Source organism: Blennius ocellaris (assembly GCF_963422515.1).
Source record: "Blennius ocellaris genome assembly, chromosome: 15".
Classification (NCBI taxonomy): domain Eukaryota; kingdom Metazoa; phylum Chordata; class Actinopteri; order Blenniiformes; family Blenniidae; genus Blennius; species Blennius ocellaris.
The window spans coordinates 7,402,040-7,425,025 of NC_137664.1; the positions used below are offsets into that span (position 1 = coordinate 7,402,040).

The following is a 22,986-nucleotide window of genomic DNA, read 5'->3' on the forward strand; positions in this document are numbered from 1 at the left end:
TGTCACATTCAGCAGACTGCTCATCTTCAGCACTGAGTAAAGTAAAGAGGTCCCTTTTCTATACAAATAGACGAACATTATTTCTGTGTTTAGAGATGTTTGATGTAATTTCTGGGATAAATCAGGCCTTTTTGATCTGAGATGTGTACACAGCACATCATGACACTTTGAGGGCAGTTGTATCTTTTATAGCTGAAATGGAAATGTCAGAGCTTGTCATATGTCTGTTCCCCTCTCGAGGGTTCTCGTAAAACATGTGATTTCACCAAGAGCTCTTGAGGTGTGTGTGTGTGTGTGTGTGTGTGTGTGTGTGTGTGTGTGTGTGTGTGTGTGTGTGTGTGTGTGTGTGTGTGTGTGTGTGTGTGTGTGTGTGTGTGTGTGTGTGTGTGTGTGTGTGTGTGTGTGTGTGTGTGTGTGTGTGTGTGTTCAAGTACAATATCTCACCAAGCAAGGCCTACTGCCACTGCTGTGCAGGGACACATGATGGAACAGCTTGAACAGTGCAACTGAAGTGCACAAGCAGCCAACAGCAAGCACATCTCTAATTACATGCTGACACCATTTTTTTTCTTTTTTTTTCTAATACACCTAATATGCAGTGTGAGAGTGTTTTGCAAGTTTAACTGGGAAATTACAACATCTACTTTGCCTGGGAGGACGCATGCTATCATTCCTAAAAGAAAAGAAAACGCAACACAAGCTCTTCACGCATCCTCCTACTCTGGTCTTCCACAAAGGAAAATAAGTAATCAATAAGTTACTTTGAATCAACACGTGCATGTTTCTCCTGTGTGCAGCACAACTGAGAATAATTCAGCACCATGAAGAGCTCATCTACCTCTCCAGATTGCCTGCCCTCCTCAATCCAGAAAATGCTTCAACATGCAATTTCAGCAATTCCTTTTTTTCCTGAAGGCAGGAGCTGCACACTCTGAATGCCAGGGCCATTTTTGTATGTGATTTATGCTTTTATAGTGATGGGCTGCACCTGCATACTTGCTTGCGTTTTTGTGTTAAAAATATGAATAGCAGGGTATAATCAAAGCTAAAGCTATACAGAGATATTGTAAGAGGCACATTGTGGTTTGAAAGTCTTTCTGCTGCACACAGATACACTGGGCTGTATGACATACCGTGCACATTCAGCCTCTTGTATGTTAATATGGCAGAGGAAATTGGATTTTCTGTTCTCTTGTTTTGTTTTCAAATATTTGCATTGGTGAGTGTTCATCTACCACAAAAAATACCCCCCCCCCAAAAAAAAAAAAAAAACAAACAGCAGAGCTTCAAAAGAAGAAACAAAAACAGACATTTCTTTGTGGGGCACTTAGAGCATCAATGGATATGTGAGGCAAAAAAAAGAAAAAGAAAGAAAAAAAAAATCATTAAACATTCGCAAACAATCATTCCCCACACACAAATGACTAAATAACAGTGTAATACGAAATTCAGAGGCGGCAATCCTGTTTGACAACACAAGCTGCCGCCATCCAGAGTGCTTAGAACACTTATGATAATCTACGATAATCTACTCAGCTCAGACACAGCAACACATTATCCATTTGAATGCTAAGTACACCTCATTCAGAAGTTTAAAAAATGCTAACATATTCTGAGAGCCGAGAATAGTTCCAGTGGAACACGTTATCTTCTGTCAGGCCCAGCACGCGCGCGCGCACACACACACACGCACACACACACACATACACAGTCAGAGACCTTAAAGCGCTTTATGCAAAGAAATGAAAAGTGGATAAATAGCTACTTCAGCTGCACCTTTACCTCTCAGCTACCGGAGAGAAGCCTTCATGTGAAATGGGCAAACGCAGCAAATCCTAAAACTATACAACCCGCCTGTATTAAGCATATAGGATCAGCAGGAAAGGCTATGTAGGCCTGGACTGAGCAGAAACAATCTTCCAGTTCAGAGGTCTTTGGTTTTGTATCATGGCTGCAACGATAACCTCCAGTGGTAATTTAAAGCTCCCATTCAAGTAATGCACTTTATTGCACCAGTGGATTAAGTAATGATTATTTTGTGAAATTGCGGCCACACAATGGTCAATTAATCTTTAATGAAAGTGTAACTTATGAGGCGGAGCGTGGCATTCCAATAAGCAGGCAACTGCTTGCCAAAGCAGTTACAAGCCTCAATTGCGGCCTACACTTATCCGTCCATGGCCACGTAAAAAAAAAAAAAAGTAGTTCTCTCTGGAAAGAGATGCAATGAAAAGGCAAAGTCACAGAGATGCAGAGTTTTTTGCCTTCATTGGATGTTTGTGGGCCTATATCCTCCAAAATACGTGATTGAAATACATCAGCCCCTGATGTATATAATGAGATTAGCTGCCATTTTGAGTATTTATTTAGAGCAAGCCAGGCATAGGGGTTGCAGGGAATTATGTGTGCTGACGGAGCATGAAGCTGGAGGTTATCAAATAGCCAATATGTACCTTTCATTTCATCATCTCCTCTGTAATGATGGTGAGTGTAACTCTCGGCTCCGGCATCCACTGTTTTACTCAAGAAGTACCTGCCTCCAAGCCGTATAAAATGCAGCTTTATAGCTCAATCATGCCCAATGTTTTCACATGGTAGCGCACTAACACGGAAAAACTGGGTAAGTCACAAAGATAAATGTTTTTACTCTGATTAGTTTCTCATTTCATTTTTTTGGCCCAGAGGCTCCAATTCTCTTACTCATTCCGCACTGCACTAACAAATGTTGATGGATTTACTTTTATTGCATGACATCATTTCTACACTGGAGTGGGAGGACGAGACATCAAATTTCCAGTACTTGAGTGCGTGCTCAGCGGGTGAATGCAGAGGAGAGGAGGAGAGGTGAAGAAACAGGAATGAAGAGAGTGATTGATGGAGTGAATGAGAGCCAAAGGATGATGGGGGGAAGAGTCAGGGGGCATGCGCATGTGTGTGGCGGGAGTTGGAGTGAGTGTAATGAAGTAAGACAGTCGCGGTGTGTACAGAGACGGAGTAAAAGCAAGGGAGAGGCACAAGAGGGAGGCACAGAAAGAAAATGGACAGAAATACTGACGCAGACGAGAGCGGGAAAACAAGAGATTGCAAGACTGATAGTGCTGAGCTGAATGTCAGCATCTCTTCTGCAATCTTGCAGCACCGGCACACTGATATCAGGGAAAAAGGAAAACGTGTGTACGTGTTGAAGGTAGTGGGGGTATGCAGTAGACGGGAGAGGGAGGGCTTATTGTGCACCCGGCCGCTGGCACCAGCACTGTCAGTGAGCAGCGTTGATCCGTGAACTTGCCATCTGGATTTTCCCACAAATCACATTAAAGTTTCAAGCCCAGGAATACATCAAGCTAAATGAATATTGGATCCAGACAGGCCTGATGGAGAAAAAACCCCTGTGCAACCCAACTCTTTTGTGGTCAGACATGATCTATCCATTCCCCCTTGCTCCCTTCATCCCTTCTTCCTTCTGTTCCCTTCATGACTGAGGATCCGTGCTTCAGATGAGGTGTGCAGAAGAGACGGGTCCAGTATTACTCAAAAAGAGGAATGCATGATAAGCAAATTTCACTGACTAAAGTGGTAGCCCCACATGTGAGTCTGACTCGTCCTGTACATTTATTCAGACTCCCTGAAACTTTTCAGACTACATAAATAACATAGAAATAAAATATAAAGAAATAAATAAATAGTGGCTCAACAAAGAAAAAACTACAACCAGACCCATTTTTGAAAAGGACTTTGATTCCCTGTTAAAAAATTCTGAAAACCGAAATCTCCCAAGCCTCCCCACTCATCTTCTTGGTTGAGGGATGTTATGTTCTTCATCAAACTTGAAAAGATTAAATACACTCTGAGAGGTTCTTTAAACGAATTTGTCACCAGGTGGCGCCCCTTTATCTCTCACTTTGATAAGCTAAAGTTACTTCCCGATGCCTAAGTAACAACTCTGTCCATTTGACATCCATGCTTCTCCTTTCTAGATTTGTATTAATGTCTACATGTAATGTATTGGGCCGGCATTCTCTATTCTGAGGTTGAACACTCATGTACTTTTCTTTTTTTTTTACACTGTTTCTTATTTTTTAAATGTATTTGTCAATTTCATTTGTCCAAGGATGTTGTTTGCGGGGTGGGGAGGGTGGGGCTGTTTATAAATGTTTGTATATGTGCATAAGTGAAATTCAATAAAAACCATTTGTGAAAAAAAAAAGTTCTGAAAACCAAATCCAATAGCTAACACAGCTAAGATTGGTAAATATTGCTTCAAAAGTTGAAAAAACATAGAGCAGCTGAAATGAACAGAATAGCTCAAATTAAACAAATGGCTAAAATAGGGTGAAACAACAAAAAAAGCACAAAAAAAACCCATATTTAATAAAAATGCTAGAAATGGCCGCAAAGATAAAACATCCTCAAGATGGCCAAAGCCTAACAGCTATAATCACTAAACACAGTTAGATAAAGTAACAGCTCAAATGAAACTTTTTGAAAAATGTATCATAGTTAAAATAGCTAATAAAACTGCTTAAACAGTAGAAAAGGTCACAAGCAAAATATTGGTAAAATTGTAAAACCAGTTTCTATGATATCTAAAATAAAGTAAACAAAGCTAAAATTGCTAAAAGCTAAAGCTGCTTAACCAAGTAGAATAGATACATGTCAAAGAATAAACCAGCCTAAAGAACTAAAACAGCTGAAAATGTCTAATCCAACTACAAATACATCCAAAAGTTACAATTTAGAAATGTATTAAAATGTACACTGACTGCGACAAAGCTCCCTCCTGAGTGCTTCTCAGTGTGGCTGATATCAATGGGTCATTCTGTTGTTTTGTTTTTTGTTTTTTATAGCAAAAAATGAATACAACTTAATCTGTGTTTTTATGTTAAAGATTAAACCTGTTTTGTGGCTCCAGGCACATTTTATTTGGTGGAATTTGACAAAAAATGTCACAGATCTTTCTTTGGCCAATTAACCTCCATCATCATCACCAACAAAAAAAAAAGGTTTCATATTCTGTCATTTTGAGCGTTGATATTTGAGACCAGACTCATAAAGGCCTTCATTTGTTCCCTCATGACCTGCAGTTATAAGTTTGATTGCCAGATGGACGAAACTAAGAAGCTTTAATTTCTGCATCCACATGAGATGAGAGATACCTTTCACTCAGTGACAGTGCTCTGAAAATGATTCATGTGGACAGTATGAAATTATGTGCTTACTTTACCTTTCATTTTAGGTACATTATGTTGACTTTTGCATAAATGGATTTCTGTAACCACCCAAAGGTGAAACTAATGTGAGGGGAAAAATAATGCAATCATTCATCATTCAATAACATGTTTTGTTCTGGTTCCTGGTTGCATATTTTCTGCTGAAGCACTGTTTGTGCTCAAATAAAACCTATTAAGAAAATATGGCCTCACCGAGACGCGGGTTTCATACAAGAAAGAAAAAATCTATTTAGTTCTTTTCCAATCCAGTGGCTTGTAGAGCTAGGGATTTATTTTCCCCGGGCCTGGACTGAAGAGAAAGCCTGTACTGTTAGCTGTCCAAGCTTCAATTCTGTGAGATCCCCAGGGCGAGATATGGATTGGCTCCGAGTTGAAAAATTATAACTACCTTGTCAGAGATAGCGAAGAGTGAAGAGGTACTTTCAGCCGCAGCTCAAAATTGGCCTCTACATTACTTTTTCAGCTTTTTGTGATTACTGCATAATTAGCTGAAGGATGCAAGGTAGGATATGAGAAGCGGAAACACATTTTTAACACATGGGAACGCACACTGGAAAATGCACACAAAGGGAAATAAAGTCGCTCCTAAATAATAAAGCAATGTGGCAGAAGAGAGCGCAGCATCAATCACTGCTGCACGTTGTCACATCATGAACGACTCGCTGCAGAACAGACAGCTCAAGTTGAACCGAGGCGAGCTTTGAAAAATAAATGAGTGCTTATAACACAAACTAATCTCAGTAGGGCAGTCAGCCATTTCATTGCCACTCTCCTCCGTTCTGGTATCTCTTTTCTCACACGTGTGTGTATACTGTATCTGTGAGGCGATATCGTGTGTGTACCCTGCCCTCACTCCAAATTGCTTTCTTTCCGGTTCGATTATAAATGCAAGTCTACATTTAATCAGTTACTTTCTTTGGGTTTTTCTGAGTATCATCATCATACATGATCATACTTTTGCTTTACTTTTGCTATTTTATGACGCAAGCTACACAATACTGGGTTAACACTCAATATTTTGTTTAATATTGCAATAAAAATATGAATTGCAATAAATGCAAACCCTTTAGTAGAAGATTTTGACGTTTTATTTCCTTGAGAGAAGTAACTGCTTATTTTCTGTCGGTCTAATACAATATTTTTTTAATGAGCCGACCCATTACAGGGAATTATTCAATACGTTTGAGTGTTACGTAGAAGGATAATTAGGTTTATTCCACTACTGGGATTTAAAAATCTTATATTAGACCATTTATATATGATAAAATAAATTCCAAAGAGAAAAACTGACCTAAAAAGTACGCTTGTTCCAGAATTTAAAGCCAAATACTACTGACAATTGAATGTATTATTTGCATGAAATGTTTCTATTATCACTCATAAGGCCTATGAAGTGCTCACCATCAAATAATTTGTACAAATATTGAACTTTTTTTCCCATATTTCAAAGTAAAGCAATGGGGTAAAACACAGTTCCATGTATTTAGTAGGTAACATACTAGTTTGTTAGAAATGTGGAAGATACTAAAAATAATCATTTCCCCATGAATATGTGAATTCATTTTGATAATTCACCCCTTTCTGTTCATGTTTAAATTATCACAATATGGTTATTGCAGATGTTAATACTGCAAAAACAATACATTTGCATTATATATGACAGCCCTATGGAGGTTTTTCATTCATTAAATCATTGTTTCCTCTGTATTTAAGGAAGACTTTTCAAGCACACTGACCTATGTATATGTATCTGTGTTGCAGGTCTTCAGGTCATTTTCCCAGAATACCTGCAGGAGAAATTTGTCCAGTCAGCTCTGAGCTACATTATGTGCAATGGAGAAGGGGAGTATGTGTGCCATAACAACCAGTGCATCTGTCAGTGCGCGGAGGAGTATCCCCAATGCAACTGTCCCATCACTGACATCCAGATCATGGAGAACACTCTGCTGGGGATGTCCGAGTCGTGGGCAGCTTCTTACAAAGACTTCGAAAACTCCGGTAAGATGCAAAACTTTTCAAGTTGAAACCTTTTGTGAAGTAACTGCCACATTTCCTATACGTTTAACTTCCAATTGTACGTTGTACAAAAGTAAGTTCATGGCACACTTAAAAAAAAGTGCAGGTGATTTGTCGATGTCATTTGCCCACGTCATGAAAAGTACGCATGCCATATAGCACAGTGAACATTTAAGTTCAACAATGCACATTGAAAATGTGTTTGTATTCACTTTGCTCTCTTGCAAAAATGAAAAGAATAAAATATAAAGGCTGATACATTCAGCATTTCTCTTTGTGAAGGACGCATTATTGCTATTAGACCTCAGCTCTATTTGGCTTTTGGCAGCCTTGATCTCTTTTACTCGCCACCGAATGACAACAAAATGAATGAAAGGATAATGTTTTCTTAAGTTCACAACTGAAAATAGTATGCAACTTTCACAGCTCTGCTAAAGGTCACAGAGCGCAGCAGGAGCAGTCCATCATAGTAATCTTTCTTTAACCTCACCTAAGTTTTTTAAATGGAGGCAATAGATCATATGAACTCATATTGGCTATCTCAGGAAGGCTCTAACAACCAATTTTGCATGATAAGCTGCAGAGTTTTAATTTCTCTTCAGAATGAATGACGGCAAGAAAGACACTTGTCCGCATACAAGGTTAGTTATTGTAATACATATTGTAAATTATGGGCAACGTCTTATGTCGTCAGTAAAAATAAAGGTGGGGCAAGAAAATTGTGAAAACTGTGGAGGAACAGCACAGCTAGCGTGTAGTTGTTCTAAGGCAAGGCACCGTGGATATCTATTATTGATATGATATAAAAGTGTCCCAATAAAACCTGCCAGCAAAAGATAAATATATTTATGTACCATAGGAGAAAGTTAATGTTAGTCATGAAGGTCACTGAGTGCAGTACATCTTTAAAAAGGTGCTTGGAAATAAAGTGTCCTGGAAGAAGCCAAACAAAAAAGCAACATTTATATAAATATATAACTCAGTGTTAGGGAACAAAATGCAATCTATGCACACTAAAAGCAGAAATAAAGAAATCAATAAGTTTCTTAGACTAAGAGGGACTGTATGGGACATTTGGCCAAACTTAATCACTCTGTCTGATAAAAAAAGAAAATCCCTTTTTTTTTTCTGGCCAAGAGGGCAGATTTACAAACCTGGAGGTTTTTAAAACGGCATATATGGATTGTAACATTTACCAAGTGTAACCTTAATGATAGGGGGCATTTCATATCCGGTAATAAAAAGACAAACATGATATTTTAGAAAATGTTGGATTTGCTGTTGGTGGTTGGTTCTTGATACAGCAAAATGTCATCCACTGGTAGCATTTCGAGAGCCGTGCTGGTAAAGCAGTTTTTATAAAGACTGATCATCCAAAGGATTCAAACAAAACTAGATGTAATCAAATGTTACTAGTGGTGCAGGAATTTGCCAATGGATGCCAATTAGTCATTAGACATGACAGTATATTCATTTGTATATCTTTTATGCAGTGTTTTATACAACTGAGAGTGCCATTCCCAACGAGCTATCACAACCTCAGCAGGACACCAGTATGTCATCAGGCACACACAGAGAAATTTAATTTAGGTTACGTTCACACTGCAGGAAAATGCGACCCAATTCCAATTTTCTACCCACGAGTGACCCATACCCAATCTATTTTGTGACAGTGTGAATGTTGCAATTCTGTATTTTGTACACCAATTTGGATATATATTGGATGCAACCAATGTCTGAATGGTCAAGTCACATGTATGCCACTTCCACATCATTGATGTGAGACTGACGTCACGAATCTGCGCCAGAGGATGCGACACCCCCAAAGTGTTGAAAAGCTGTTTATTTCCCAATCGCCTTCCTTTCTTTCATAATTTTGTCGGCTCCTATTGCACAATGACTTGACAATGGATATAAAGAGGCTGACCTGTAAAGCAGGTTGTAGACCTGAAGGGTGAACGTAGCCATAGAGTCACCAATAATCCTCAAATGCCTGTTCTTTCCATAGTTCCCGGGGAAATGCATGCATCAAGAGAACATGCGAACTGCACACAGGAATCCCCACCAGTCCAACTGTGTCCAACCAGGGACATTCTCACAATGAGGACGAATGCGAACAGCTAATTTTACATCCCGTTCACACAGAGACAACATTATTTATAGCCACAAAAATGTTTTCATTGGACAAGAGCAAACTGCAAAATGTTGAAACCGCCACCAGGGATTCCTCCTTGGTGGCGGTTTCAATCCAAAAATGCCCACTCAGCATTTTTGCCTTTATGAGCTGAAACACTGACGTCATTGCCCTGCATTTCCCCATATCAATGTTATGAAATTTCGTGTGTAAGGAAAACTTTTTCTCCATTTGTGTCCTCGTGAGGACTGGTTCTTAGTTTGTTTCCTTATGTGTTTTGACCTGAAATTTTGCATTAAATATGTCGAACACGCGACCCAAAAGCATTTTTTCGAGGAGTCCAAAGATGGATGGCCCTAATTCCAAAATGTAACACAATGAGAGACAAGCTATTGCCTTAAAGAATTCAGTACACGTAATTGATATTCCTCATCTGATCACTGAGGATTGCACAGTTTGATTAGACTAGCAGACATGACAAAAGCAAGACGGAGGACTCCACAGCAGATGGTAGCCAGGCCTGTGGGAGAGAGATCAGTGATGCAGCAATGAAAGCTAGTTACCTCCTTGCTTGTGAAGCAGCATTAGCAGTGAAGCCTGATCGTACGTGTTGAGGTGCACTGTGACAGACAGGATTTCAGACAATCTGTAGATATGGACTGCCAGCTAAAGAGTAAATCAAGTCAACCATTGCTTTTTTTTTTTTGTTGCAACAATACTCAAAGAGACAATATGGATGCCAAATATAGGAAATATCACCAGACTTTGGAAAGTAGATGTCATGTCAGGTTCTTCAGATTCGGTTACCTTTACAGAATGCAATTGTAAACAAAGAGAACATCCAGAGAGTTGTTGCTATGTGCTATATTTCATGGTATGTGGCCCCTGAACTAAAATGAGTTGGACACTCCTGCTTTACATGATGCACTTCTTGCTGAGCACTCCTTTCAAACAGCGGAGCAGCAACAATAGACAGTCTCTGGCTGTGAGCACAGCTGTAGTTGCTCTGCCTGCCAGTAGTGCTTGAAGCTGAGGCCCTTGAAAAGATTATTGCCCAGTCAATGGTTGCATATGCTGTGGAATATTTCAAAGGGTGTGCCAGTGATACAAGAACACTGACTGTTTAATTGTTCCTATTAAAACATTGAAAAAAGGCCTCATTTTAAGCAAAATAAGATTTTTCACCTACAATTCTTTCTCACATGTGACAGATGTGTCACAGAAGCACAACAGGGAGAATACAGGGGCTTTTGCACAACGCATTGGCTCCCTCTGTTCCGTCAGCTCACTGGACACATTAAACAGCTGCATGTAGTTGGCGCTAAAATAATTATGAGCTGATGCGGCTCAGCCAAACTCATAAAGAAAAGCACACAGCAGTGGCCACAGTCACAACCATGTGACGTTACGACCATTGTGATAATAGCATGAGGAGACTGTCATAGTCACAGTAACTAGCTCAATATAGTTAGCTGTTTAGCTACAATTACTTCTGCTCAGCATCTGAGGCCACATCGTGCAACTGGTTTGGAGCGCCAGGGAGCTTTTCTCGGTTGAAAGGTAAACCTCAGCACTGCTACATAATGTGAAAGTCATTGTGAGGGTACAAAATACTAATCATGATTTCAAGGGAATTGCAAAAAAATAGTACTATGCTTGGAAGTTTCAATAATTTTGACAGGCCAATATCCAGTATGGTCAAAGGAATTGGAAAAGAAATCCGATACATGCTGTCAAATGTTGGAAACCATCGTGGACACTACTTCCTCGAGAGAGAATCTAATTTCCCCTGAGAAATATTGTTTGACCAAGTCAGTTGCCATAAAAAAGTGTGTTTCATTCGCTGTGTTTACATGTGGTCACTTTTCTGTCAATCTCAAAGAATTGCTAAGATCAAAAGTTTAGATTGTTCAGTTTAGATGAGCACAGAATAAAGTACTGATCAAATTGATGTGCAGACATATAATGATCAATATTATCATAAGACTGAGTCAATTGGTGAATCCCATGATGCTTTTCACTATGGCTTTGACAGGTTATGACATGTGTTCATGAACCCATATCCAGCTTTACTTTTGTAAGGCTACCATGATTAAAAATTGATTTGTTAGCTTGAATAACAGTGCTTATTGCAATTCATTTGAAATTTAAACACAAAGGAGCATTGTCCATTTCAGAGTCTGGTCAAGAAGTGATGATAACATAGTCAACAGCAGTAATGTCTCCTACAATGACCAGTTGTGCATTTTCTTTTCTGAATAGCATCATGTGATGCATTTATCTAACAGACATGTACACAAATCCCCAGCATTATAAAGCAGGCTAAAGTTCCATTTATATGGACTCCAAACAAATCATAAATGGGGTAAGATCACTACCATCCAATTGGAATTTAAATCAGAAAAGAGCACGCTAATCCAACAGAGGTGTTTTTAATTACATGGGGGTTTAATCAGAATAGTTGTGACCTGTGTAAGTTAATGACAAATACAAATGCAGCTTATATATATATATATATATATATATATATATATATATATATATATATATATATATATATATATATATATATATATATATATATATATATATATATAATTTTAGAGAAATTTACTGTGTCCTCCAAAGACTTTCCCAGTGCAACCAGTTTGTTATAGATTTGTAACATACAGCATATGGTCAATAATCTTGCAACATAGAATATTTCTAAATGTATTTAAAGACAAATATTTACAATTAACGTTATATTGGAGAAAGGGACACAGCTTGGATGAAATGTTGATAAACGTAATGGCACAAGGGGTAAAGTGTGGTTACATTGTGGGCGCTGTAATCTTTAGATAAGGTGTAGTGAGTGACTTGAGATAAGAGTCACTCAGGGGACTATGTGGACTCTTTGGAAGCTGTATCAAGGAAAGGATTCCCGATGGCTTTGAAGCTTGTACAAAGAGACTCAGTTGCCATCGAACTTGCATAGAGGAGTGACTTGATAATGGAGATGTTTTTTCTCTGGTGAGGAGATTTAGATAATTCCGAGTGTTGGGTACTATAGATGCCAGCTTTCTTTCCTGGTAAAGGGCGAAGGAGACACCTGACATCTCTGAAGGCTGGGTGGAGGAATAGAGCAAGTTCAAAACTGGGGAGGAGAAGGAATCTGCCGTCTTTGAAGAAAAAAGGGAAAGGGAGTTCTGACATGCCTGGGAGGAGGGTGAAGGAAATTCTGACATTTCACGGCTGTGGTTGAAAAAGAGCTCTCAACTCCATGGTTAATGCTGTTAAACTGTCTTTGGGAGGGCTGGAGGAGGGTACTCGCATGATGCACAGCCGCACCTGTTCTCTCCAGGGTTGAGAGGGGCAAAGCTTTGTGTCGTCTCCAGGAATATTTATGTCATGCTATTCACTGTAACACATGTCAGGTAGCACAGGTGGTCTTATACAATGAGCTCATTGGCTTTCAGAGTTAATTTCTATGTATCACCTAAATGATGATGATGTAATTACAAAATACTCATATTGTTATTTTAGTCACTCATCTAATTTAAGACTGGCTCCATCCTACTTATTACTACTTACACCTAAATTTACATTGAAATTGACTATTTTAATATCTTTGCATTTGAAATGAACTGTGAATATGACGATTGGTTTCCCGGAGTTTACTTTCAGGGCCTGATTTACTAAGATCCCACATAAAGTGTGCTTGATTGGATATTCATGCAAACAGATTGCCCTTTCGGTTTGCTTGTTGTGTACAGGTGATTTACTTAGAATAAATGAAAGTGACATTGCCCCCAAACAGGAACATTTAAATAACATAAATAATTTTGTTTACATGAGAACAAGATTGCATCTGTGGAGGTTTGCTTGTTGTCTTTATGAAGCAGTTAGTGTCCTGCTGAATTCTCAAAAGCACAAAAATGTAGAACTGGATATATTGGAGGGTGGAGCAAGTTATCCAAAGTATTGGGGCCTTGTGCAAATACATCCTGAATTTGTCAAACACAAAAAAGATTCATCACAAACTCCAAATAAGAGGTACAACACAGAAAATATGTCAGTAAAATCCTCAAACAAAAGTCCTGGTGAACCAGCTCCGTTTACAGTAACTGCAACATATCTGAGAAAGACACAGCCTTTAATGTGCAGTAAAAACAATAACAATAATCAATGCAAGTGTTTCCAAAGGTAGGTAATCTGCAATACTGCATATTGTATATTAATCAATAAGCATATACTCCTCCCCTAAATTGATGTGTGCGCACCCTACATTTGCACCTATCCTACCTATGCAAACCTTAAATAGATCATGTCTTCAGTTTTAATTGTGTTGGCACGGGATTATATTTTTAAGATAATTTCTGTCCTTGTAAATATGAGCTTTGGTGACTTTGTATGTCACACTGTTACTAGAAAGTCAAGATAGTGTTGGAAATACTAGTTCTCTGAGGAAAAGACAACCCAAAATTATCAGTGGCTGTAAGAGGGACACAAGGACAATCACCAGCACTGGTTGGAACAAATTTGTTGGAGCAGTAATCTTGAGTGTGTGTCTGGGAGCACAGAGTAAGAGGTCCTTGTGGCACTGAGTGTTTCATTTCTCCACAAATACTCACAACAGAAGCGTCTAAAAAAAGCCAGCTAAAATCACCAAACAACACATCAATAGCAGAGTAAATAAAGAAGTGCAGTACAAAAGGACGTGAGGAGGCCATATTGGCATGGCAATTGAAAAACACAACAACATTTGGTTGGCATCCCCATCATCTCAAAAAACAATCCCAGTGACTACAACTGAAGAAAACTTTAGGAAAATGAAACAAAATAAAAACAGTGGGCTGAAATGAGGAGCAACATTTGAATTTAATGTAATATGAAATAGCGGCGCGGCAGCGCATTTCAATGAGGTTGCAGTTCAATGCACTTTTCACTCCACATCTTCTAAGTCTCAGGATGGTGAGATGTGATCCTTTTAACAATGACATCTGGCAATTCAACTCATTATAATGCACTTGATAAAGAACCGATATTAGGAAATAAAGTGGGAGATGAAATTCTGTCTCCAATCATTACCACAATAATAGTTAGTATAGTTGAAAAGACAAAGTTATTTTCTGAATGAAATTAAGATTTCAGGTTTTTTTCTTTATTTTGTACTAACACCATAAATTAGTAAATAACATAAATCAACAAGTTTGTAGCAACCAATGACCTCATAATGGCCAATAATATAATAAATATTTATAAAGTAATAACTGTGGCCATTTTGAATGCAATAAAGTTATAAACCTAGTAACATTACAATTGTGTAAAAAAAAAAGTAAACTTTGTTTTACAGCCATGATTGTGAGAAACTATTGCAGATTATTTTATAGTTAATGAATGAATTTGACAACTGTCCCATCCACTATACCTATTTTTGTAAGCAGAATTCACAAATTTCAAAAACTACAATATTGGCTTTATTTGTTACATTTTAAAGATTTATTTAATGCTATTTAAATGATGTAATAACATATTGCGTTGCTTCAAAAACTGATTTTGATCCATTATGATAATGGATCAAAATCGTATTACTCTATTAGCACAATGTTATGTTATTGGTTTTATTACATTGAAATTGGGCTAACCTAGTATAAGTGCAATGCTCTTGGCCATTATTACATTATTGGTGATTATGCTGCTCTCTAACTATACTTGTGAACAGTAATCTTTCAACCTTTGCTGTTGTCTCACTCCATGCTCCTCTGCTACCTCAGATGAGTTCAAGTCCTTCCTGAAGAGGCTGCCCTCCACTCATTTCCTGCCCATCAGCAGTGTGCATCTCCTGTGGGGCAGCGACTGGGACCTGCAAGCCCGCTACAGGCTCCTCCAGAGCTCCCTGGAGATCCAGCGACTCAAGATCCAGCGCACCGCCCGCAAGCTCTTTGGCCTCAGCATCCGTTGTCACCATAATCCTAACCACCAGATGCCTAGAGAGAGGTGGGTGGAGACGTGACTGCCGTGTTGTTTTGGAAATTAGCCGTGTATTTTGTCACCAACATGGATGAAAGATGTGTGGTGGATATTTTGGGATATCAACTCCTCTAAGAAGTGGGAGGAAAAGATGTGACAACTTTCAGAGAGAGTTCCTACTTTGACTTGATGTACCGTTTACTTTTATTATTGTTTTTTGAAGTATGCAAAGTAAGAATGTCATGGATTATTGTTGTGCTTTTTATTTTCTTTTTTTTTTTTAAACCTATGGCTCTGTTGTTTCTGTCTATCAAGTAAACTTAGTGCTGAGCTTTGCACATGCCCAAAACACTTCAGCTCACTCTTGTATTTCACTTTGCAGTCTGAAAGGAAAATGTAGCTGTGGGAGTTTTCTTGATAGGTCATTGCACACATCTGTCACCACCAACTGCAGTTGGAGCTTAAGAGCCTTGCTGATGTGTCACCATGTCAGCACTGCATGAAAGGCCAGGAATTTCCTCCATCCACTCCAGCAAATATCAGAAAACACTATGCAAAATATGCAAAGTTGCTCGCCGCCACATGAAACGCCCCTAAAACTGCTGTGTGCAGGGATGTCACCATAAAAATGGAAACAAAATCTGTAAAATATTCATTTAAGTGGTCTGAAAATGAAGCGTTGTCAACTGTCAGTGAGCGAAAAAGGAGCACACCCACATTTGTATATGAGACTTGGCAAAGGTTTGTTCTGAAGTGTTATCAAAGAGCCGCAGTGCGCGCTTCCTCTTCCATAGAGTATGCATCAAGAGGCCCTGATGGCACTGGAAATAAGAGCAGCATGTTTATTTGTTTGCTTGCGTGAGACGGCTTAGCATCAGATGGAGAACATATTTGTTTTCATCACATCAGCGTGCATGTTATATGCACTCTCACATGTGTGAGTGGAACTACAATGGCGGCACTTGCACACGGGTTTCCAAACTCATTTCCTGAGTTGTTGCTCAGAGTATCACTTTCCCACCATGGCTAGTAAAGTCCTGTGATGAACTGAAATGGTTTTGTAGTGTAAGAACCTATTTGATTGTGAGGCTGGGGCCTCTGTGGGAAGTTTACATGTTCTCCCGAGTTTACTCCAGGTACGCCTGCTTTCTCCCACAATCCAGTGTCGTGCAATTTAGGTTCATTTTTTTTCAGTGGGAGTGTGTGTGTGAGTGATAGCCTGTCTTTCTGTGTTGGCCCCGTGATGGACTTGTGACCTGTCCAGGGTCTAACTCGCCTTTCTCTCACAATCAGTGAGGATTGGCTTCAACTCTCAACGACCATACGTTGGATATAGTGGGTATAGAAGCTAGATGAATGGCTGTATGGATGTCATCAGTCAGTAATACCAGACATCCTTTAAGATCAACCTTCCTCTGCCCTGATGGAAGAAAACCACATCCTCCATCCTCACACTGCCAATTGGGACCCCAACCCCTTATCTCCTCTCTGAGCTGCCTATAACAGCTGATCGTGGGATGAGGGAATTGAGGCCCCAATCCAGCATCAGCCCAAGTGTTTTCGAGGTGTGTGGCCAACCACTTAAGGGAGGCCTTGCAGCGTGTCCTCAGCCTGCTAGTGGGACTGCAGAGGCTACTGATGAAGATGTGAAAAAACATCTTGCCTGGCCTCGGTGGCAAAGCATCGGCACACGGGGCTCGAAATGACAGAAAGACAGATCCCTTGCGAGAGACCATTTGGATCCCCTTCAGTACATATATCAGCCCCACAGTGGAGAAAATGATGCAGCCATGCACCTGCTACTTTGCATCATTCCAGTTTGAGGGGTGCTGTGAGAATTGCGTTCAGTGGTTTATCCAGTGTTTTAAGACCGTCATGTCTGCTGGACTGGGAAGCTTCCCCCCCCAAGCTGTGGTTGTGGAAGTCCCCGTGGTGACTTGGACCAGAAATGATCAAAGAACAGTGCAGCGTTTGAAACTACCCACCCGTCAGATTCAACAAGTGGGAACATAGTGGTCCCGTGAGGATGTGGGGGTTATCCTGCCGTGCATGGTTATCAAGGGATCGAAAGATGAGTACAGTGTGATAGGATGACTCATTGTAACAAAGATAAGAGAGCTTATGGGAGTTCTGTTGGAGAGATGAAATCACCTCCCCGGATTTATTAACACTAACAACAAAAAAATGTAATATCAGTATTTGGACTGTAAATACCAATACCAAACAGTGAAAGGATATTAAAAACCTGTTGCTTTTTTGTTGAAGCTCCAGCTGCAGGTGTTTCTTGCACTGTGCTGCAGAGACGAGAAGAAAAAAGGAAGAGAGAAAAAAGCCAAAACCCCAAAGAAAAGTGGACGCTTTTGCAAAGCGTTGTTGCCATGGCAACACATTAAAACCAGAAAAAGTAAATCCTATTTTGTGTGTAATGCATTTGACTTATTAAACCATGTTTACGATGGGACATTTGTGCAGCAATAACTTTGTGGGTGAGCAAATGTACAGTGTAAAATCAGGTAGGATTATAATCTTTCTGTAATAACCGTTTAATCTATATTACATTCTTGCAGCTGAGGGTAGTTAATTATGAATTTAAACGATTGAACGTTTTAAATCACTGGGTCCCTTTTACTACAAGTATTTATAACAGCTAATGAAAGGCATAATAAGTTATTGCCTGACAAGAATTTCAAGAACATATCACAACCCCGTGGACGTTTTGTTCTAGGTTTACTTCGCAATTTACTCATTCAACGGTTCATAATTCTTGATTGTGAACAGTCAATATGAAAGCCTAAACGATTCTGCTATCACATTTCCTGTAACAAACGCAGCGGCTTGCTTCCAGTGAAGTGAATGTCCCTGTTTATCTTGAAATAATAAATGATTAACGGTGACAGATATGAAGTAGCATCACTTGGAGCTAAATAATTATCATCTAGTCTCTGCATCGTCTTTAAATATTCATGTTCAAAGTCAAGCAAACTGAAATAGCACTATAGCCTTGATATGATGAATAAGCTATGGTTTCAGTTTGACATGTCACATCATATTCATCATTAAAAAAAATGTCCTTTTAAATTTTTTGCTTGAGCACAAGCTCACAGAAACATTCAAATATAATGTCACATACAATGTGGAGACTCCTGCTCTTTCATGCATTACTATTGCCAATTTATTGGTCGACTTTTTGTTTTGTTTCCTCTGATCAGTGCAGATTCGTGTCTACTGCTCAGATATTCTCTTCTCTTTTCTGAGTGAACATGGGGGGGAGGGGGGATATGATGTATGATCTGACTAACAAGACCTGTTTGATGCCTTTCCTTGCATCTTGAAAAAACACATGCAAGCAGATAGAAACGACACCACATCACGAAAACATCTGAGCCAATTTATAACTTGAGCACAGTATTTAAAGGAAAAAATACCCTGCACATGCTGGGAACCTTTACACGGCACTGAAAAAGCAACAAATACTGGTAATTGTACTCAAAGGGCACTTTTTAAATCGACATTGGGAAACTGCTTTGAGGAAATCAAACTTCTGAGCAAAATATTAAAATTAGATTAGTGCGATTGAGTTTCTTCTTCATCACTGTTTCCATACAAAATTAATAATCTGCTCTACACTGAATACCAATAGTTTTTTTTAATCAACCTTTTGAACCAAACCATACATTTTGAGATAGGTTTTTAAAAAAGTAATCAAGCATTCTGAAGCAAGGAAATGGCTTCATCTAGAATATTGAACTGTACAATTTATAATTCAGGTTGAGCTGCAATACTAGTACAAGACCCCAGTGGGTGATTACTTCTCTTTCTTTATTGCATTGTAATCAAATGTGCCATGAGTTATTCTGCTGTTGCACAAACTGGTAATCATGCAAGTGTCTCCGTAATATGAAGAATAATAAAAATAGATCCATAATCGCACAGTCAAGCGAGCTTTTTCGATGCCTATAAAAATAAAGATCCAGCAACCTGTACCCGACAGATTTGGATGAGAAACTTCAACATAAAGTTGTTTAAAAAGGCATAGTGATTGTACGTAATGAGAGTGCGCTTGTTTTCCAATGGTGTTTCTAAATTTGTTCTTTTTAATGGAATCACTTGATGACAATCGGCTTACAGTGCCATTGATTCCAGCCACTTCACATTTTACAAGATGAGCATTGGGGTGTGTTCAGGGTTTCAGGTTTTTGTTGGTAATATGACCGCTTTCAGCCATTTGGTTAACTGCTTGTTCTCATGAACAATTCTCAAGAAGAGAGTGCTTCCTTTTTAGTTAGACACAGTCTCATTTTCCATTGTATTCCTTGCCAAGAAGTTACTTGTAATGTTAGTTTCTGCCTGAGAGAAAGTACAAATTACTCTTCGATGCTGACGATAATTTAAGATGCATTTGATTTTTTTTTTTTAAGCTTTTTCAGTAAAAGGAGCATTTATGGCCTCAATCTTTTTAAAATAGCATAAATTGTGTCCTCGAGTATGCATTTCTATTGTTGTCCTGTATAGTCATCGATGCATTTTTTTTTAAAGTCTTTTGCAATAAATTTTGACATTTTTCCTGTAGACATGTGGCTGAAAGTGGTAGGATTTATTCTATTATACAAACTGTTCTGTACAAAGAATGTGTTTTACTTGTGACTTTACTTTTATATAACTTGAGGGGCAGGAAACGCACACCTTCACTTTACACCATTGACAATTTGAAGTCACACTTTGCGCTAAGGTTGTCTTCCTTGGCTGATCTATTCTGGACACCTTTTTGTTTAGAGCTCTGGGGGTTTCTGGCCTGCTCAGAATGCAGTGTCATCCATCTTAGTTAATGTGTAGGTTCATTTACACGTCAAGCTAACCTTGACCAGCTTTCCTCTGTGAAAAATCCAGAATCAGAATTCACCTCCGACAGTCAGAAAAGACGTTTCTGTACTGTCAAGATGACAAGGAAAGATGCCTGGGGGGAAAGAAACGACAAGATAAGAATAACAAGTAATGCTGTCCACCTGAGGGAAATTATTGAACTCCTCCCCCATAAGGAGATAAATGATTCTCTTTCCCGACTAGACGTTTTACATGCAACTTATACGTGGGCGTGCGTTTAGCAAACTAACCAATTTTTTTTTCCGTTTAAATTTTGGTTTCTATTCCAAAAATGCCAACAAAATTCAAAATGAAAAGCTAATAACCTCAAATCACAAAAGGTTAGGTGAGTCTCAGAAAGAGTTATCGCAATACAAACAGGTTCCAGATTTGTTTAGTTTCTTTCTAATTAGACAAAAGTTGCTCAATTCGTAGGGGGCAAACAAGAGGCATTGTGTATCAGAATTATTCCAAATATGAACGAATTTTGTTTAACCATTTATAAAGCATAGAGAAGATCATTTCCATTATCTCAGGAGAACCCCTTTTCTGTAAATATTAGACACTTGTTTTTTTCTAAGAGTCAATACAGATGGTAATATCCTTGCGAATATTATTACTGTACAAATGAAAATTGCATATGGTTGTTGGTTTGAGCAGAATCTAAGGTACAAGGATTGCATGACTTTTCACAGAAAACAGAAAAAAGTGGAAACGCTGATTTAGTTTGAGTAGAAGAGATGGAAAATGAAAGTGAGTCTGGGTCCACAATTCAGCCAAGGTGCAATCACAAATATCTATAATTATGTCATCTTTTGAAGATCAGGTTGAATTTTAAGATTCTGATCACTGTTGTGTTTTTTCCATTTTTTTTTTCATCTTTTGTCTTTGCAGATCTGTGATGCAGTGGCTCAACAGGGTTCAGTCCTTCCTCTACTGCAATGAGAATGGCTTTTGGGGGACCTTCCTGGAGAGCCAAAGGACATGTGTGTGCCACACAGGTGTCACACTGTGCCAGCGACCCATACCGTGTGTCATCGGTGGCAACAACAGCTGTGCAATGTGCAGCCTGGCCAACATCTCACAATGTGGCTCCTGCAACAAGGGCTACAAATTGTACCGGGGTCGGTGCGAGCCCCAGAATGTGGACTCAGAACGTAGCGAGCAGTTCATCAGCTTCGAAACTGATCTGGACTTTCAGGACCTGGAGCTCAAATATCTGTTGCAGAAAATGGATTCACGATTGTACATCCACACTACCTTCATTAGTAATGAGATCCGCCTCGAGACATTCTTCGACCCGCGATGGCGCAAACGCATGTCCCTGACTCTCAAAAGTAACAAAAACCGGATGGACTACCTCCACATGATAATTGGTTTATCGATGAAGATCTGCCAGATGCGAAATAGCAGCATTGACCCCATGTTCTTTGTTTATGTCAACCCGTTCAGTGGTAGCCACTCAGAAGGCTGGAGCATGCCATTTGGTGAGCATGGGTACCCACGCTGGGAAAAAGTGCGCTTGCAGAACTCGCAGTGCTTCAACTGGACTCTGCTCTTGGGAAACCGGTGGAAAACCTTCTTCGAGACGGTGCACATCTACCTGCGCAGCCGTGCCAAGATCCCGACTGGCCTCCGCAATGACACAGGACAGGGCCCCGTGGATCTTGCAGACCCGAATAAACGCCAGATCTACATCAAAATATCTGACATCCAAGTGTTTGGTTATAGCCTGCGCTTTAACGCCGACCTGCTCCGTAGTGCTGTGCAGCAGGTCAACCAGTCGTACACGCAAGGAACCCAGTTCTACTCGTCCTCATCCGTCATGCTCCTGCTACTCGACATTAGGGATCGGATTAATCGCCTCGCGCCGCCATCTGCACCCGGCAAACCCCAGCTGGACCTGTTCTCTTGTATGCTGAAGCATCGGCTGAAGCTCAACAACAGCGAGATGATTCGAGTCAATCATGCTTTGGACATGTACAGCACAGAAATACTAAAACAATCAGACCACCTGACTGCTAAACTTTGTTGAACGCAACATTAACATAAAGAGCGCAGACTAAACAGAAACACCCAACGACTATGAACTATGAGGGGATATTAATCTTTTTCTTTTCTCTTTTTCATTTTTTGACCTTTTCTGCCTTTTGATGTAATATTAACTTTGTAAGCATAATTCTTAAAGAGACAAAGGAAAATGCATTGATGAAAAGCTTTTTTTTCTGTCAGATAAAGAAGAGTAAAGGAACCACTATAAGGACTGTATCATATTTGTCCCAGCATGTCTGTATTTCCCCAAAAGAACTTAAAAGAGAGAGAGAGGAAAAAGAAAAAAAATTAAATCTATGTACTGGTGAAAAAGAGGCCTTGATTTTACTCGGAGGGATCAAAGGTTATATCTGAAACTGCCATTCTTTATTGAGAAAAAAAAAAAAAACATTTTTAAAGAAAAACAATACAACACAAGGGCAGATCAGATATCATTTTATTTCAGCAAATGCGCGAAATATTTCAGACATAAAAGAGTTTATTATTAAAAACAAGATGTTTATACATTGTAAGGATTAAATAGCCCTAGTGAATAAGTAGTCAACACATTACTTATAGACTCTTTACGACATTTCAGGCCCACAGTGAATCTGCATTGCTCTTTGTGAGTTATGAGGCACTCCATCATTGTTCTGACACATAAGGCACACAGCAGGGCAGTAATGGATAGTCATGTCAAATAACAAAAGCCAGCTGTTTATATATACATATATGTGGGTGAATGTGTGCGTGTGTGAGTGTACG

General features: G+C 39.3%; 1 protein-coding gene across 1 annotated transcript in view; it reads left to right on the forward strand.

The window, feature by feature from the left end:
* The window catches only part of brinp1 (bone morphogenetic protein/retinoic acid inducible neural-specific 1), a gene marked incomplete at both ends in the record, with an annotated part of 95,232 nt that extends 73,007 nt beyond the window's left edge, over window positions 1-22,225 (forward strand). The window contains 3 exons of the mRNA XM_080510479.1: window positions 6,990-7,226; window positions 15,135-15,357; window positions 21,085-22,225. Of these exons, the coding sequence (XP_080366605.1) occupies window positions 6,990-7,226; window positions 15,135-15,357; window positions 21,085-22,225 (1,601 nt within the window). The remainder of the gene's footprint in view (window positions 1-6,989; window positions 7,227-15,134; window positions 15,358-21,084) is intronic.
* Window positions 22,226-22,986: the final 761 nt, after the last annotated feature.